General features: G+C 33.8%; 1 protein-coding gene and 2 pseudogenes across 2 annotated transcripts; 2 read left to right on the top strand and 1 right to left on the bottom strand.

Annotated features, from left to right (window-relative positions):
* Positions 1-3,678: 3,678 nt before the first annotated feature.
* On the bottom strand, positions 3,679-5,256 carry LOC147492179 (mitogen-activated protein kinase kinase kinase 20 pseudogene; annotated as a pseudogene). Its single transcript, XR_015199892.1, has one exon. The product of XR_015199892.1 is annotated as a mitogen-activated protein kinase kinase kinase 20 pseudogene (transcript).
* A 2,030-nt stretch (positions 5,257-7,286) lies between these two features.
* On the top strand, positions 7,287-8,078 carry LOC147492180 (protein FAR1-RELATED SEQUENCE 5 pseudogene; annotated as a pseudogene).
* A 101-nt stretch (positions 8,079-8,179) lies between these two features.
* LOC147492181 (protein FAR1-RELATED SEQUENCE 5-like) lies at positions 8,180-8,755 on the top strand. Its single transcript, XM_086567432.1, has one exon. It carries the CDS (start codon positions 8,180-8,182, stop codon positions 8,753-8,755), a length of 576 nt encoding a protein of 191 aa, XP_086423558.1.
* The last annotated feature ends 11,707 nt before the right edge of the window (positions 8,756-20,462 follow it).

Raw genomic sequence — 20,462 nt, forward strand, 5'->3', positions numbered from 1 at the left:
ATGCAGATTTATGTTTGAGTGCTCTCTTTCTTGTCTATTGTTCAACTTGCAACTATATGTATATTTGTTTGAAGGAAGCTGATATTGCATGGTACGTACTTCAAGAAAAATGCCAAGGAACCAGCGATCTTTATGACATGCAGCTCAAGGGAGAGGAAAGAATTGGTTGAATTCATGCCACAATCACAAGTTTAATTTGCTAGGGAAAGTTGTATAGGACACTAGAGCTAAAGCTTCGGGTGATGCAAATTGAAGCATTGGTGAGGATGCTAGCCAACAGAGAAAATCTATAGTCATGGTTATGCAATATTAATGTAATATTTTGAACTGTGAAATTTGATTCGTGGTTGGCCAATGTTTACGGTGACCATGATGCCTGATCAGAGAGTAGTATGGTGAACTGTGAAATAATAGTTATTACAAACTCACAATATACCGATGGATGCATGTATTTCTCAATCCTGTGACCATGATGCTTGATCAGAGTGTGGTGCCTTGGAAATCATAGTGAATTCACTGTTGCTTCAGCACATGAGGATATTTGATCCAAGAGAAACAAGATAGCATGGCATAAAACCCTATGGAGTAAACATATTCATCCAAAAACTGTAGCTATTTTATGGAAACTAATGCACAACTGTGCAGATACAGGAGAGAAAATGCAAATAATTGGTTTACCAACTGTGAGGAGGTGTTGTGTCTATTTAGATCCATGTGAAAGCTTGCAACATCTGTTACGGGAGAGTGCCCATTTGCTCAACAATTGTGGAGTTGGTTGGCAGAAAAATTTCAGTTAAGTAATAACTACAACTCTCTAAATCAAGCTATTAAAATGACTAGAAGTAGAAGCTCATTTATGAAACACATTTGGGAAGCAACTGTTTGTGGTGGAGGACGTCTATGGTTACACATGAACATGATTTACTTTGAAGACTCCAAGGCCAGCTTGAGGTTTTGTAAAGTATATATGTTTTCTTGCAGATTAAATGTGCAGCTCACTTGTCAAAGGGTTTATTGAGGGATTCGGACCCAGACAAAAGGCTACTCAATTCATAGGGGCTCAACTATAAACTTGGGTGTGCACCACATATAAAGCCTTGCAAACGGTTAATTAGTCTGTCTCCCACATATGATGAAAGCAAATACCGATGGTTCTAGTCTTGGAAATCTGGGTCGAGCAGGGTGGGGAACTACATTCAGAGATGCAGAAGGAGTTTTCAAACTGGTATATAGCAAAGGCCTTGGTCTAAATGACAACTACTTTACAGAGTGCTCAACTATACTGGGTAGCATGGAATTGACAATCGAGAGGAATTGGCGATATCTATGGATAGAATTTGACTCTCAAGCTGCCATCAAAACATTCACGTCAGATAACATCCCATGGCAAATGCAAAACAGATGGAGGAGATCCAAGGGGATGTTTATACAACTTCTTCTATCTCACACTTGGCGAGAAGCTAATTTTGTTACAGATTCAGTGGCAAAAATAGGAGCATCTTTAGGAATGAATGAGATATTAATGTATGAAGGTATCCCCCCATATTTGCATAAATGGGAGAACCCAAATGTGGTGTATTTTCGCTTTGAATAGAATGTGATATGTTGCACTAAAGGAAGTTCTAGTGAATAGAGCACAAACCATGTAATTCTTTATTCTTATAATATATTCTGCTTATCTTACCTGGCAAAAAAAAATTGTGACCACTTAAAGCGCCAACCAACTGCATCTGGTGGGTGTTGCAAACCTCAAGTCACATTACACCCAAAAAAAAGGTGAAAATTGAGGTTAACTGTACATTCATCAAATTTAGATGGCACATTAAAAAGCTAAGCTATCAATTGCACGACACAAACCAGAAATAGGGGTGTCAAAGGTCCAGTTCTAGTCCGGTTCTTAGTGTTGTAAGAATAAAAAACTATTTAATTTTATGATTTTGGTTCTGGTTTTAGTTCTGGTTCTCCGCGGTTGTTAAAATTGTGGAACCATACCCATATCTATCGGTTCCTAATGGATATTTCCGATTCCAATTCTTCATTTAGGTTCTTAAAAGATTCACTATTTACGCACACTTTTTATTGGTCTTATTAAAAATTGTGTACTAAAAACATAAAAATACCAAACGAACAAGTTGTTTTTAAAATATTAATATAAATAATTATGTCATTCAATAATAAGTTAAATAAAATCATATATTTAAAATTGTAAGCTATATTTTTATATTATTTATAACATTAAATACTATAAAAACTTTATATTATACTAATAAATAAAATTTAGTAATATATAAATGAACTTTCGAGTTTCTATATTCTTTATTTCAATATATTTTATGTTAAAAGTACGATAATGTTTGGTTCCGGTTCTAGTAGGGTTTTTTTGTTTAAAAAACTATTGGTTCTAGTTCTATATGATACGGTTTTTTTTAGTATTTATTTTTTAAAGATTTCTAAAAATAAGAACGGAAACCATAATTTTTTCTACGGTTTGGTTAAACGGGTACCCATCCACACCCTTAACCAGAAGTAGGTTCTACATATCCTATCACTTCCCTTCATAACATGTAAGCGGCACCGATTTGTGTAAACAATACAACAAATGAACAGAAGAGTTGTTTTCCTTCACTAAATCGCACCAAACAAAAGTTAGAAGTATAGAACAATAGATCAATATTAACCACACACGTTGCCACGTGCATTCTGCTTAAGAAATTGGTTGGCATATGTAAAAGAATCTTCCATTCTTTCACTTTCAGCCCCGTTGGGCAAAAGAGTAGATCTTACGCTCTTTTTTTCGTTTCTTTTTTTTTTGGGTAAGTAGTAGATCTTACGCTCAGCATTGCCAATTATGTGTGGGGCTACAATCATTGTGTACCGTAAGCTGTACTCATTTCTCTACATGTATTTCACGTGAGTTGTACAGAAAACTGTGTCAGCTAAAAACAGAAGGGTATACAGTTGGGTATCTGTTTTGATAACATTTCCAAATGCAACCAGACCTGGAATTCTTGCTGTCACTATGAGTTCCAAAACGAGTGAATCTGAAACCAGATTTTCGGATCCATGTCCAATATCTATCTCATTTTTTGTTCAATGAGATCAAATGACTCCAAATTGAGTAATCCTAGAGATTATACAATCATATAAAGACGATCATTTTCGATTTAATAGTAGTTTTTTTTAAATATAACCTAAAGTAGACCATGGATAAACGTAGTACTACTTTGATTGTAGTTCGCCTTACGAAATCAAGAATGTTGCATGTTATTCCTACTCCGTATGCCGACGAAAATTGCATCAAGTTCCTTGTGTCCATCGTCATATTTGATATTTCTGACAGATTCTCGAGAAATGTTTGGAACTCCTCATAGATGAATCTAAGAGGAACTCGATAAATAATAAGAAATACGAACAGTGACACCTGAACAGTGACCAATACTTTAATAGTGATAGTGAAATCACAACAATGGACGACTGTTTTTCCTTTAAGGAGTCGTATATATAAAATTTAGAATAATCATGTAAAGCTAATTTACTTTATTACATATATATGGTCAATCTTATATTCAAGTATTCAGTTTCATGCTCATGTAAAATTCCTTTGATTAAACCGATTGACGCCCTGCAAAAGTAATATATTGCCAGTATGAAGAATCAATCGAGATCTTTCAATCAAAGTTAACTGATGTAAACTGTCAAACCAATTCTGTATAAAAGGGCAGCTTTATCCCTAAATCAAGAAAGACAACACTGAGAAATTTCAGACTTTGTGTCAATGCACCAGTGCACCACTGTACATAATAATGTGCGTGGAAGAAAAAATAAAGCTCTTCAATGATGAGATGAGATTGGAGTTTTGGACTCTATTGGACTCTTCCCTTCTTGTAACTCTTCCCTTTTTGAAATAGAAAACTCTGCTCTCTAACACTGATCCAACAATCTGTATAGCACCAGTTTGGCTTCTTATTTCCAATCCCCAAATGCCGAATTCGATCAGCTGGAGAACTAGTATTGGACACTGGAGAATCCCATTTATCGATTTCGCTTTTATAACAATTATAAGACCTTGAAGAACAAGACTGAGTCGAACTCCAATCAGGAAAATCGTAAGGACTTCTTGGTGATGGAGATGGTTGTTCACAATTAGGCAATGTAACAGTTTCAACATCAACAAATGGATGATTCAATAGCATATCAGCACTCCATCTCATTTTTGGATCTCTAACAAAACATTTTCTCAAAAAATCTTTCCCGTCTTCACATAACACTTCAGGAATCTCAGGCAACTCTTCACCAAACCCAATCTTAAACAACAAAGCACTAACATTAGCATCAAGCCTACACTTCCAGGCTGGATTACCTGTAACCATCTCCACAACAACACACCCAAGTGCCCAAATATCCGAAGGCGCTTCTTGTTCGTTTCGAGTAATCGATTCTGGTGACATATAAAGAGGAGTACCCTCCAAATTCTTCTTCTCCCCAGCTTTTTTTGCCAATCCAAAATCCGCAATTTTAACTTCAGTACATCCATTGCATAGTAAAATGTTCTGTAACTTGATATCACAGTGAACATAATCTTTCTTATGTATACTTTTTAAACCTTGAAGTATCGATTTCGTGTAATATCTGACATCGGATTGCGATAAACCACCTCCAGAACTCCTCACCAACTGGTGTAAATTACCTCTTGGCGCAAACTCAAGAAGCAGATTATAAAATCCATCTCCATTTTCAATAGTATAATCTTCTCCGAAGCAATGAAGAATTTGAGGACAATCTAAGAACTGGGACAGAATCTCTTTCTCTCTTTGAAGTAAAGATGATTTCGAAACTGAAGCAGATTTCACAGCCATTAATGGATGACTTTCATTGAAATCTTTACTTGGGGTTGCTAGATATACAGAACTAAAACTTCCTTTACCAATTATCTCTCCTCTTACCCACTCCATCAATACAAATGATTCAAGCTTTTTCAGCTCTCTGGATGGTTTTTAAAACAGAACTAACTCAAATGTGAACTGTTCCAAGAAGTTTGGTGTATGTTTTTTTTAAGCACGTGAGATTGAAGGATATTTTCTCACATTGTTCCTAAAAAGTAGCTTCTCACATTGCGAAACGTGGTGGATTTATTCATATATGTTTAGAAATTTGATGATGTAGTTTGAGAGAATTTACTATGTGACATAATAAACAGAAACACAATTAAAGAAGTTGAGTTGAAACTCAAGCGTTGATTAAAGGAATTATTGCTAATTAGTAACATAACTCAACCGCTTTATCAACCGTTCGGTATGTTTCTAAAATTGGTAGAAAGGAAATAATTAGGTTTCTATTAGAAAATGCATTTGCTCAACGTGGCTCAACTTTGTTCATTTATTTGGGACTGTCTTGAGAATAAGTGTTTGAGTTTATAAGGATTTGTCGGTTTGAATTCTATTTTGGAATTAATTCTACTCCTATGTACTTCTAACACTTCTAAGTTCTTCATGGCAGACCGTTTTAGGAGTTAAATTCTAACAAAAATTGTAGAAAAAAAAAAAAAACATATAAGGTGGTAGTATCACCTTTCAAATTCTTCAAATTTGTTTTCAAAACTCGGAATTTTACGGAATTCCAACTTTAGGTGGAAGCAAATTCGGTCGCATAATCTGTCCAGCCGCATTCTTATTCGCAAATTTGGCATTTCGGATGCGGATGCGGAGCAACAGTGGTAATGTCTCGTGCCATTACAAATGTCGCCACAATTTTTTTATTTTTTTTACTTTGACCAAGGCGCCAGTAGTACTGTCGCGAGCAATTGCTAATGTCGCGCGAGTTATTTTTTTTTTACTTTTTCAATTTGGTGCGATAGTGGAAATGTCGCGCGATTTTTTTTTTTTTCAACTTGGGGCGACAGTATCAATGTTGCACAAGGTACCCCTATTCACCACTTAGAGTTTGTCAAAATTTGCGTCCAATTTCTCCAAATTTTGCCTTCAAATTTGAAAGAAATAGTTCTAAGATTTCAAGAGAATGTGGAATCAAACCTAAAAATGTAGAGACCAGAATTGAGGTGTAATAAAACACAATGTAATTCATCTAAAACAATCAAATTTAGGACATACAGACTAATTCCATAACCAGAAGTAAACTGGCATTTCCACCCTATATAAGTAAACTCTATTTAATTTACATATGCTCATTTGATGGACAAAGAAATCTATCTTCAGTTTGCCAATACCTTTACTGCTTTACAGTACGGAATATAGATTGTATATTGATGCAAGAAATGAAATACTGTATTTGAATAAAATTTGTAATCAGTATTCAGTACCTCAGGGGATACGGCATAAGACTAAATGATGAGGAATAGGTATTTCAATTGCACATGTTGATTAAATTAATTTTACCGAAAGAAAAATGCCGATTAAACTAATACATACATCTAGTTACCAAAAAAAAAAAAAAAACTAATACATACATCTATAGTTGGATATAGGGATCTAACCCGGTATGTACTTTTCTCACCGCATAAGTGTAGAACACTAATGAATGACCGATTTGATCAACCAATTTTTTGAGGATGTGGCACATTTGATGACCACCTAGAGATACTCTAGAAAATGTCTTGTGTCAATTGGGCGGACCGATAATCATTAGTTTTCCAAGTATATAATACTCAAGCAGAACAACAATGCTATTATTATTATTATTATTATCGGGAAAAAACAATGATGTGAGATGTAAGAAGAGAATAAATAAATATTACTAAGTTTTTTTTATTCTATTAATGGTGGTTTACACTGTTTACCTTTTCTGTCTCTGTTTACATAGAAAAATAGAAAAAGTCAAAGTGTGTGAATATGAATGTCTCCTCTTTCTTTTGTCTCCAATCTTTTTATAGTTGTTCTATGTGTCTATTCTTATCTCTTTTCTTTATACCTGAAATTTATCATGAATATATTGCCTCTCATGCTGATATTATATTAAAATTTGAGGCCAGATCTTCTCCGCCCGGGTGTAAAAGTGGCCCTTTTACACCTTACAAAAATATAGTGACACCTGTTCACCTGTTTAACACCCATAACAAAGAGGTCTAACGGTGTTAGATAGAAGATACCAAAAAAATCAAAACAAAATCGCTACAAATAAGGAAGAATAAGACAAGATTCTGTACGTGGAAAATAGGGGGGAGGGAAATCTCCACAATCTCGCCCTCTTCTTCAACTCTCTATCCGAAAAAAAAAAAAAAAAAGGTTTTATTCATACTCCCTCCAAAGAAAAGAAAATCTCTTTAACTAACAATGGAAGATTTGTTATATGAGGGATTGATTTTTCAATCTAAGGAAGAGGCATATGCAAGTTATAATTCCTACGCTCGTAAAATCGGTTTTAGTATTAGGAAGGACAAAATATATTATAGAGCAGATAGAACAGTGAGGAGGCGGTTCTTTGTATGTTTCAAGGAAGGTGTGCGTAAAAAGGATAAGCGGAATGAAAATGTGAAAAATGATCGTAACGAAACAAGAATTGGTTGCAAAGCTCGCATGGCTGTTTTGAATGTAAAAAACGAATGGGTTGTTATTGAGGTGGTACATGAACATAACCATGAGTTGGCAACCCCATCCAAGACGTATCTGTTGAGGTCTCAAAGGCGTGTTAAAGAGCCACAAGGAGCAGAAATTAGTAGTTTAGATGCTGCAGGAATTGCGCCTATTGATGGTTATAAATATATAACGCATCAAGCTGGAGGACTAGAAAATGTTGGTTTTACATACATCGATTATAAAAATTATCTCCGTAAGAAGCGTGAGCAAGAACTTGGCAAGCACGGAGATGGGAATGCAATTATAGAATATTTTAAAAGGAAGAAAGCCGAGAATCCATCTTTCTTTTATGATGAGTTGCGTGATGATGAAAATCAACTATCAAATATGTTCTGGACAGATGCAATGTCAGTGATGGATTATAATTACTTTGGAGATGTTGTTGTTTTTTATACGACTTACAGAACAAACAAGTATGGACGACCGTTTAGCCATTTGTTGGTGTCAATCATCATATCGCGATCTATTATATTTGGGGTGCGCTTTTGATAGATGAAAGTGCCGAAGTCTTTTAAATGGTTGTTTGAAACCTTTTTACAAGCAATGTCGAAAACCACCAAAGACTATTCTTACCGACCGGTGTCCAAAGAATGGCGAAGGCTATCCCAATTGTTTTTCCCAAACACAAAGATCGCCTTTGTTTGTGGCATATATATCTAAATGCTGGAAAGCACCTCCACCATGTATACAGAGTTCCTGGGTTTCTAAACGACTTCAATAAGTGTGTATACAATTGTGAGACAGAAGATATTTTTTTATCAAGATGGGACAAGATGCTGTGTGATTATGATCTTTTGGAAAATAAGTGGTTGGTTGAATTGATCAAAATAAAGAAGAAATGGGCATTAGTGTATGGGAGAGACATTTTTTGTGCAGACATGACCACTACTCAGCGTGGAGAAAGTACCAATAGTCTCTTGAAAAATTATGTGAAGAGAAAGTATAGTTTGACTAAGTTTGTTCATCGTTTTGAGTGTCTACTTCAGTCTCGACGACAGGCAGAAATTGAAGCTGATTTCAATTCATCTCAGATGTCCCAAAGGTTATTTGTCTCTACACCCATGCTAAAGCAAGCGTCTGATATGTACACACATGCTGTTTTTGAAATATTTGAAGTTGAGTATAAGGAACATCTTATGTATAACATCAAGGAATGCAAAGGTTGATAGTACAACATACACATATGAAGTTACTAGAGAAGTGCGTAAGAAAGGTCGCAATTGATATGTCTAACTTTCGTGACCGAAAGTGTAGTCACTGCAAAAATTTGAGTCCCTTGGCCTTATTTATCGTCACATATTGAAGGTATTTTATCATAATAATATACATACGATTCCTAATCAATATATACTACAGAGGTGGACTAAAGCAGTGAAAGTCGGAGTTGTAAGAGACAATGGTAGCAAACCAAATTTGTCAAATTGCAATGCAGTTCAATCTTTGCGATACAATGAGTTATGTCATTTGGCAATGAAGCTTGTGACAAAGGGCGCAGTCAATGAAAATGGATATCTAAAAGCTAAAGATGCACTCCAAAAAGGGATTAGAAGAAGTTGAGCAGGTTGTACCAATGAAAGAAATATATCTAAGACAATGTTTGAAGTCCAAAAGATTTGGTGTTGCCACAAATGTTGAAGAAAATGATGACGAAGTATTAGTTGTTGCATCCGGATCTGAAAAAGGGAGACCAATGAACGGGACTCGACTGAAAAGCGTATTGGAGCTTAAAAAGAAAAAGAAACAAACGAACACAACACAAGTGCCTTCAAAAAAGATAAAGAGAAACAAGAAAGGTTTGTCATAATTCACGTACATTTTTATTTTGCCCATGTGATTGCATATATTGTCTCATTTATTTCTCATCTAACATTTTAACTTGTCTCATCTTATTTTTTTAAGAACAAGGTGATATAAATATTACTCAAGGACTACCTGATTTAAATGAAAGTGTTCATCCTGAAGAGAATACTATTGGAACTCAATACAGTCAAGTATGTTTATTTTTATATCATTTTATTTATTGTTGCTGAAATGTTTTACGTGCCAATACTTATATTTTGGTTTTGTAGCAATGTAGTTTATACCAAATTGGAGGGCAATCACAATCAACCAATATGTGGGGACTACCTGATTTAAATGAATGTGTTCATCCTAAAGATAATACTATTGGAACTCAATACAGTCAGGTATGTTTATCCCGATATCATTTTATTTGTTGTTGGGATATCTCTTTTACGTGCCAATATTTAGATTTTCATTTTGTAGCAATGTAGCTTATATCAATCTCTTTACTAATATAGGCTTTCAAATTTGAAGAATATCAATTACCACCACGTAGAAGGTTGGACTTCAGCAATAATGAATCTGTATTATTGGGGCTGAGTGGATCGCCTAATGACCTTGACTCATTTAGCTTTCAAGAACTCCTTGACGGAAAATTTGATTTGGAAGACTCTCAAATTGTCAGCAATAATGACGACAAGAAAAGAGAAGAGACCAAAAGAAAATTGAAGAGAAACAGAAAAAAAAATATTGGGTCGGAGATAATTCTAAAAAATGAAGACCTCGAGCATAAGTGGGAAAATATTTTGCCCGACTTTAATCCTTTGATCTGCGATATGATTAAAGATTTGGCTGAGGTAACCCCGGATGGGCATTGTGGTTATAGATCCATAGCTACACTGTTAGGATATACAGATGATTTAGCATGGCGATGATAAAGGGATCTTATCTTTGGAAGAGTTGATCACGAGATGCAGATTACTATCTGAGTTGTAATGGTAATGACGGGTTTGAAAACCACAAAAGAAACTTAGAGTGTACCAAGTCTTCTACAATGAATGAGAAAGAATGGCTTGATCTCCCGGACATGGGTTCCTTAGTTGCAAGTGCTTTTAATGTTGTTTTGTCACTATAAGCCACCAAAATTATGTGTTTCACGTATTTCCCGTTGAGGACAGTCCGAAGAAATGTTCGGATAATCAGCTGTTTGCCACATAAATGAAGGAACACATTTTGTGCCAATTGTGCTAAAGGATAATGCTCCTCTACCTCCGGTTTGCCCAGGTTGGCGATCGTTAGATGGCCGTAGCAACAATGTGGGAAACCTGTTCTAAAAGGAAAGTTGGACAAGTGGGTCGGATCGGGCCGACCAATATCACGAAAACTACAATATGTTTATCTAGATTAGTTTTAGTTGTTGGAAAGAAAAAAAAAAAATAGTGCTTGCTTTATATTTCATTTATGTAGGAAGTCTTGATTTGTAGTTAAATGAGAAAACTTACGTACTTACATTTTGTTTTTATTTGTTGTTTGTTTAAAATTCGAACTTGTAAACCGAAAGTGTTTTCACTCTAACTCTTGTGTTCTTGAATTATAACAATGGTATTTTGGACAAATATGACTTGCCGATGATGTTATTATACTGCCTTGGGATGCTACTAGCTAATTAGTGTTTTTACCTAAAAGTGGAGGGCGGGACATGCTCAAGTATCAAATGCAAACGTACTTTTCCACTTACAGTATCTATTTGGTGTTCTCTCCAGCTCATAAGTCTGCAGGCCCTAAAATGGACATTGCTTTGGAAGAAGATGGGTAGCAGACGTGTTTCCTTGCTTCAGATGTCGATGAGTATGCTGATGCTATCCTCCAACTTCTGGGTTGCCAGTAGCAGAGAGACTTAAGATGGCAGCAGCTGCAAGGAAACGTGCCAGCCAGTTTTCTGAGCATCTTCCCAATCGTGTCCTATTCCAAGTGAAGAGTGGGAAAATTGTAAACATATCATATCAACGTTTACATGAAGAGTAGACTAATCTAACTTGTTGCAATTTTTCTAGAAGAATGCGGTATGGCAGTATTTTAGATTCTCAAATGCTTTGCAATCCCCTACTTTCACTATTAAGTGTTCTTATTGGTGGACAATAATCTAAGTTTCTTTATCATTACGTTTGCCTTGTTGAAGAGCACTATATGTACTTGTTCATCTAAATACCTACCAGAAGCGAATTTCTTACAATGAACCTCAAGTCTATACGGTTAGCAGCTTATACATAACTAGAATATCTACAGTAAAATGACTACTAATTAATGATTTGACATTTTGGAATCCTATCATAATGCACGACTCTTATGGAGGAAATCATTTCAAGTTATAGCTTAGCTCATTCACTATCTATGCACACAGCTAATGCTACACAGAAAAAATCCGTGGTCCGCAATCTCATATAGCTTTCCAATTGCGATGATCGAAAATTCCAAGAGCAATGCAAGTTTTCATCATTAAAAAATTACAACACAAATAAGAAGGCAACACGGCTAAACTGAAAACCAAATTTGGAATTTCAGAAAAGGTTTGCATCATTATTTGGACTGCATAGTTCCTAATTTGTCCTCGATTGACATATCAGAAAGTTCCATAGACATCCCTGTTAACTTCCTTATAGGCATGAGCAGCAGCAGTTGTCCAACTGTGCAAGCACAAGCTCCAAAGAATTAAATTTCCACTTTAATTCAGCACCCCCTAACTTACTGAACAACTCTCAAAGAATTAAATTTCCACTTTAATTCTGTCAAGGCTCTCCGTCAGCACATCTCAACACCTATTTTTATTTTTATTTTTATTTTTATTTATTTGATGAAAAAAAACTTTATTGATAAGAACCATATATATAAGCTATAATCAACTAATATAAAAGTGTTTAAACCAGGAAGGACAAAGATAACTTACCTATACCGAAGTCGACATAAAAGGCCAAGTGAGGGAGATTTTCATAAACCCAAGCCAACAGACATAACCCCCTGTAAAGGACCAACTCCTACTTTACAACAATCGCCGAGATTCACTGCGAGGACCCCAAAGCAACACAGAACCACTAACAATTCAACGCGAGCTATCAAGAAGCACAGTCCCTAGCTCCACGCCTTGGCTAGTTAGACAATCTTTCTACAAATCATTGAAGGATCTTGGTGGACTTGAACCACCATCTCTTGAGATACATTGGAGACATGGTCCAATTCTCAAGCGCTTTTTCCATTTAAGCTAAAGATCCATTGCACATAGTTGTTAAGTACATAATTGTAACGCTACTGCGGCATTTACTGTATTTTGTCTCATAGAGGAGTGTGCCACATACTTGACAAGTACAACAGACCATATTATTGCAGCCCTTAAGGAAGATATTGATACTTGAAACATAATTGGCTAAATTACTTACTTAGGCCACGTTTAATTATTGTATCTATCATACTTAAAGACTCCTGCTCCTCTAAATATGAAACACACAAAAGGAACTTGTCTATTTATATAAGATTATAGTCAGCTCACAAATTATAATAGCATAACCGAAAAAAAAAATACACAAGAAAATTGAAAAAGGCTTACAGGATGGAATATCTTTTTATCATCTCAGCAATTGAAAGATCTTTTTGTCTCATAAAAGAGAATTCAGCTTTCAGAATTTGGTTCTTGACTTTCTGACAATCTTCTTCGGCATCTCTCATCTTTTGATTGAGTTCGACAATAGTCTTCTCTCGATGCCTCTTCAAGTCCTGAAGCATGGCAGGCTGATTATGACCAAATAAGTAGACTTTCTCACTAGCATCATTTACCTAAACCAGTTGGGCTCAAATAAAACGACGAGGCAAAACCATTTAAAACCACTGCTACTTACTAAGCATGTTTGTACCCAAAAATAAATAAATAAACATTAATACTTTAGGACATTCAAGAGTTAGTACCTCATAAATTTCTTTGTTTGACTCTACAGCCCTCACCCTCTTTGCGAAAATCAAAGAGCAAGTAGTCTCCCCAACATCTTCTTCACATGGGCTAGTGTGAACAAGCATTAACACTTTTGAACCATCACCTAACAAGTTAGAAGGAAACAAGTAAGAAAACGGGTAACACGAACAACTACATATAAACTCAAAGTTGCAATATCCTACCAAGTGAATCTTTGAGAATTTGAGTTAGCTTATTGTTTCTGCAAACAATGAAATAAACATGTTAAGCTAGACTAGAAGCATCAAAGCAAGAACAGATCATCATCCTCGTAGTAGGAACTCACAACCCAAAGAAAGGAATATAAACAATTAATTTAAGTGATAAAACCCAGTTGAGAACTTGCCTATACGGTACATGACCACGATTTCTTTTTAGAGCAAAGAATAACGCCCCCAAGTCTTGAGAAAAGATTTATGGCTCTTCCTTCATCAAGTATATAAGGCTTACCAATTAAAAATTGATTCAACTGGCAACTTCATAATACAAATGGAGTTTCACATTTCCGCAATTTTTTGGGGACAAATTATAAGGCTTAAGTACAAGTATATAATTGTAGTTAAAAAAGTGAGAATAACATACCAGTAGAGATGATTATTCGTTTTTTCGGAGAAAAAAGTGAAAAACGGAAAGAATATTGTTCTCTGTTCGAGATTATTTTTTTACTTCAAGATCACTTTTCGAAAGAGAGAGTGTGGAGATAAACCACGTATAGAATCTTCCTAATTTGTGGCCGATTTTTTTTTTTTTTTTTGGATTTTATGTAACACCGTTAGTTGCGTAAATTTTTGGGGTTAAATGAGTAGACAGGTGTCACTATAATTTTGTAAGGTGTAAAAGGCCCCTTTTTACACCTGGGCGGAGAAGATCCGGGCCTCTTAAAATTTTATTGAAATAATGGCAATATCTTTATGTACAATATTTGGCCACCACAAATGGTATTTTTCTATTCAAAATTAAAAATACAAAAAATAAAAAATAAAAAAAAATTATACATAACAATTCGTCTACCGATCCGTACTTTGAAGGTGAAAACAATAAAAGAAGGTTATCGTTAGACATTCTTCCAAGTAAAGTGTACTTCTGTTCGAGCATCATAATACATATATAACCAATATGCAAGGGTAGGTTCTAAGCACCTTCCGATATATACATTGAGTGAAGCTACAGATTCCCAAGGGGAAAAAAAATCACGTTTTAAGCTTGTCACTCAATTGAATAACCCACGTTAATTCACAATTTCCTCACAGCAAACAAACACAATAAACTATCAAAACAGCTTCCAACACTCAATAAAAAACAGCGTTTGACACGTTAAGGGTTAAGCATTTCATGTAGGAACTACCTTCGTGGTCTTCATTACGTGTGTTGTAGTTTGATAGCCAGATAGGTTGGGTCGAATAACCAATCGGATCGGAGTATCTATAATGCAACTGATTACCTACCATTTGAATGTGTGTATCAGTTAGGACCTCGTCTAGATTTGAATGGATCTTGTGTTTAATTTATTAAAGCGATGAGTCCCAACCCAACCACTGCACCCAGCTAATTTCTCAAGGGGACACTGAAATTCTTCTTAGGCGCTTTATACATACCATCAATTAAATTGGATTTATTCATTAGTTTTACGGACGAAGAAAAAAATGCGCAGATCACGTAACATGGTTTATCATTAAGGGGGCGGGATTAACTAGACACAGTCGATCAGTTGAGTTTTTCTTTTTTTATCAAGCATTTTTTTCGAATAAAATCGCATAGGTTAAACTGCATTGCTTCTGAGTTAGTGAATGTAAACCAAAGATGCGCATGCACAAGTGCACAACACTTCATAAGGTCGGACTATATAGTGAAAATTGTATCTTTAAATAGAGCATGTTTGGAAAAAAAAAAAAATGTTCTATACCCCATTGGGACTTGAGAGCCTTGTGTACCAGAGTTATTGTTGGATTTAATAAACTTATTTTTTTCACTATTTTTCCGCTTGAAGTTACAAATCGTCACGTTAGAAATAGTTAAGTTGGTGCGTAGTGGCTAGATATTTCCCTTGGGAATGAAAAATCTCAGTCATAGTTAGAAACAACTGGCTGCTTTGTCTATTTGATAGTCGATATTATAGTTAAGTGACAATTTAAGTAGTTCAACAGCTAGAAGTTGCTTTCAATCTTGGGAACCAATGGTGCGTTGCCTAACATATGAACTTCCAAACTTACAGTTCACATATACGGCGGATCAATTGTAGTGTATGTCGTGTCTTCTACACCGTCAGTATTTTTTTTTTCCAGACCTCTGGTATCATCACCCAAAGATTTTACCAACTGTCATAGTTAGAAACAACTGGCTGTTTTGTCTATTTGATAGTCGATACTATAGTTAAGTGACAATTTAAGTAGTTCAACAGCTAGAAGTTGCTTTCAATCTTGGGAACCAATGATGCGTTGCATAACATATGAACTTCCAAACTTACAGTTCACATATACGGCGGATCAATTGTAGTGTATGTCGTGTCTCCCACACGGTCAGTATTTTCGCTGGTGATAACAATTCTTTCGTAGGATCTCTTAGTGGGCTTTTATAATCTCACGTGATTTTTTCCCTTCTCATTTTAAAGTTTGGACCCACTTATTTTTATTCGCCAACCATGATAGGTTATCAGATTATGACATAAGATCTGCTTGAATGCTTGAAGTATCTTTTAACATATTGCAATTCGAGTCCGGTTTTGCTGTCCCAAAGGAAGCAATCCTAGCTGTCCATCCAATAGGAATTAAGCATTTGAAGAGGTCTCAGTAAATTAAACTTCTATATGTTTATCCATAAGTAAAAGTTCCTTATAATATACCAAATCTTGGGAGATTTCCTCTAGATAGCTATCAAAAATAAACAAACTCAACTAAGAAACAACGAGTGAAAGAGGATTCTCACCCAAATACTGATTCCATGTTTGTTAAATTTTCCAAATACACCTCGCTTGCACAAAAAATTGTTTTCTTCCATTATTAGTGGATGGATGTGTTAAGTATCTTTACAAGTATCTTTATTTTCCTTTTGTTCTTCAAAAGAACGTAATCTATAAAAGCAAAGAGAATGAACAATGAACATCTACTCTAAAAGAAATACAGAGACGAGTGTAGACTAAGTACCAACAAATGTGAAAAGTGCGTTTAAAAACGAATAGCGGTGTTCCAACTTCGGATACAATGTTTGATTTATTCAATTCATAATGAAAAAAAAAAAAAAAAAAAAAAAAAAAAAAAAAAAAAAAAAAAAAAAAAAAGTCCACAGCTAGCTTGAGACAGTATGAAACTGTGAATCCTTATTGCTACACAAACCCGGCCACTATTGCTAGCTCGCTAGCTCGCTAGCTCTTCAAGTGTTCCCAACCACGTTTGTAGTAGTCGATCCTTTTGCGCCTATATATTAGATAGAAACAATGTCAAATAAAATGATAATTGTTTACTCACACTTTCACGTATAAGATTTGAAGGACAAATATTCAGATATATAAATTGAAGAATACCTTAGTTTTGAGACTCCGATGGCCTTGGAAATCTACTATCTATATACTAAAACAGAGACTTTTAAATGAGGATTTTCTCTCTCCTATGTGGCACTCTAATATGAGAGTTAGCTATTTCTCTATCCTATGTGGCACTATAATATGAAAGATAGTATTTTCTAATAGCTTACAATCCTACGTACATAGAACCTCTTTGGAGAGTTTGAGTGTATTTTCAATTCTTATATATTTGATCAAATAAAAAAAAATTGCTAAAAAATAGGTGATTTGTAGAATGTAATTTCATATTACGAATCAAACACTTTTATTGTTCTAATTTTTATATATTTGATCAAATAAAAAAAATTACTAAAAAATAGGTGATTTGTATAAACTAATTTCATATTACAAATCATATAATTTTAGTGTCTATGAGACTATGATAAATCACCGACTTATTTCGAATATATCCTTAACACGTAACAATTATACAAAAAATAACATCACAAAATATATAATAGAAAATGAAAAAAAAATAATAATAACGACAAAGCAATAATAACATATTTTAAAATATGTATAATATTGAATGAAACTAACGTAAAAAAACAATCAATGGGGAACCAAAAACTGGATGCAAATGTATCGAACTAACCTCAAATAATATTTAACGGGAAATCGGAAACTGAATGCAAATATAAGCATTAAACTAATCTTATAAAATAATTAATAGAAAATCGGAATATGGATACAACTACATTAAACTAATCTCAAAGAATAATTAACGGAAAATTAAAACTTGGATGTAAATACATCAAACTAACATTAAAAAATAATTGTCAGAAAATCGGAAACTGGATGCAAATGCATTGAGCTAACCCTCAAAGATTAAATTAACAGGAAATCGGAAACTGAATACAACTGCATTGAACTAATCCCAAAGAAAAATTAATTATAAATTTGAAACATAATGCAAATGCGTAGAACTAATCTTAAAAAATAATTAACGGAAAATCGGAAACTATATGCAAATACAACTTTATCAAATAATAAATCAGAAATCAGAAACTAGATGCAAATATATTAAATTAATCTCACAGAATAATTAACGGAAAATAAAAAACTGGATGCAAATGCATCGAACTGACCTTGAAGAATAATTAACAGGAAATTGGAAATTTGATGCAAATATATTAAACTAACCAAAAAGAATAATTAATGAGAAATAAAAAACTGGATGCAACGGCATTGAATTGATCTCAAAAAATAAATAACGATAATTGGAAATTGGATGCAACTGCATTAAACTAACCTCAAAATATAAATAACGGAAAATCAGAAACTAGGTGCAAATGCATTGAACTAACCTCAAAACATAGTTGGATTATATGTTGTGGGAATGTCTCGATAAATATAGTTTTGTATTTAAAATGGTGTTTATCTTATCTCTTTCCGTATTCAAGTGGCTTCAATATATATGAACTTCGTCTTATTAGGCAATCTCACAAAACATCAATCAAACTTCTATTATTAAACAACAAAATGAAGTCGAAGGGTTTTATCAAATGTGAATTTTTTATTTTTAATGGAGAGTGAGGTTTTCACGTTATAAGAAATTTGGTTTATTGATTAATGTAATATTAATATATAATAGTTATGCATATTTGCAAATATTTTTCAGAATAATTAATATAACAACACACGTTTGTACATAATCTTTGAAGATCGATTCTACATAGTGAGTCATGCATAATTTAAATAATAATTAACAGGAAATCGAAAACTGAATAATCTTCGATGATCCCACATAGTAAATTAAGCACTTTTTATGTCATGTTTGCAATGACACTACAGATGGATCAGTAGAAGTTGGTATTACACACCACATTAGATAATTATAAGAAAATCGAAAATTGGATTCAAATACATAACTGAGCTCAAAGAGTAATTAACGAGAAATTGGAAACTTTATGCAAATTGCATTAAACTAACGACAGAGAATAATTAATGGGAATTTAGAAATTGGATGCAAATCTTTGAAAAATTTTAACGAAAAATCGGAAATGGTATGCAAATACATCAAACAAACCTCAAATAATAATTAATGGGAAACCAAAAACTTGATGCAAATGCATTGAACTTAACTCAAAAAATAAAAAACCGAATGCAACTGGATTGAACTAACCTCATAGAATAATTGGTGGGAAATTGGAAACTAAATGCAAATGCATTGAAATAACTTCAAAGAATAGTTAACGGGAAATCAGAAACCGGATATAATTGTATCGAACTAACCTCAAAGTATAAATAATCAGAAACTAGATGCAGATGCATTGAACTAACCTTAAAGAGTTATTAACGGAAAATTGGAAACTGGATCCAAATGCAATGAAGTAATTTCAAAGACTAATTAACGAAACATTGAAAAATGGATGAAACTGCATTGAACTAACTTAAATGAATAATTAACGGGAAATTATAAATTTGATGTAACTGCATTGAACTAACCTCAAAAAATAATTAATGGGAAATCGAAAACTTGATGCAAAATGCATTGAACTAATCTCAAAAAACAATTAACATAAAATCGGAAATCGGATGCAATTGTATTGAACTAACCTCAAAGAATAATTAACGGAAAACCAAAAACTGGATGCAACTGCATTAAACTAAAATCAGAGATTAACTAACAGGAAATCAAAAATTGGATGCAAATGCATTGAAATAACCTCAAAAAATAGTTAACTAGAAATCGGAAGTCGGATGTAACTGCATCGCACTGACCTCAAAGCATAAATGTCCATTTTTTTTAGCCTTCTCACATGAGTAATTACGAGTAATTAGGAACCCAAAATGAAAGTGAGTTTATAAAAATAGACTATTACATGTATGCAAACTGTATAGAAATTGTAAATTATCGAACTAACATAGAAAAACAATTAACGGAAAATCATAAACTGGATGCAGATGTATTAAACTAACCTCAAAGAATAATTAACGGGAGATTGGAACATGGATGTAAATACAATGAACTAATCTCAAAGACTAATTAATGAAACATCGAAAATTGGATGCAACTGTACTGAATTAACCTTAATGAATAACTAACAGGAAATCATAAAGTGGATACAATTGCACTGAACTAACCTCAAATAATAATTAACATAAAATTGGAAACTTGATGCAACTGCATTGAACTAGCCTTAAAGAATAATTAATGAAAAATTAGAAACTGGATGCAACGTACTACATTAAACTAATCTCAAAGAATATATAATTAATGGAAAATAAAAAACTTGATGCAAATGCATTGAACTAATAACCCTAAAATATATTTGTATTATATGTAGGGAGAATAAATGTCTCGACAAATATAGTTTTACATTTTAAATAATATTTATTATAATTTTTTTATTCAAGCAGTTTCAATATTATTTTGGCCACATTGGACATTCTCACAAAACTTTAATCAAACTTATATTATTAAACCTAACAATAAAAAGAAGTCGATGAGTTTTATCAAGGTTTGGTGCTTCCTTTTTATAGAGAGTGGTGCAAGAAATTTAAATGAGTAATTAATATAATTTTCATTTTTTCA

This window comes from Coptis chinensis, chromosome 6, assembly GCF_015680905.1.
Source record: "Coptis chinensis isolate HL-2020 chromosome 6, ASM1568090v1, whole genome shotgun sequence".
In the NCBI taxonomy this organism is placed as follows: domain Eukaryota; kingdom Viridiplantae; phylum Streptophyta; class Magnoliopsida; order Ranunculales; family Ranunculaceae; genus Coptis; species Coptis chinensis.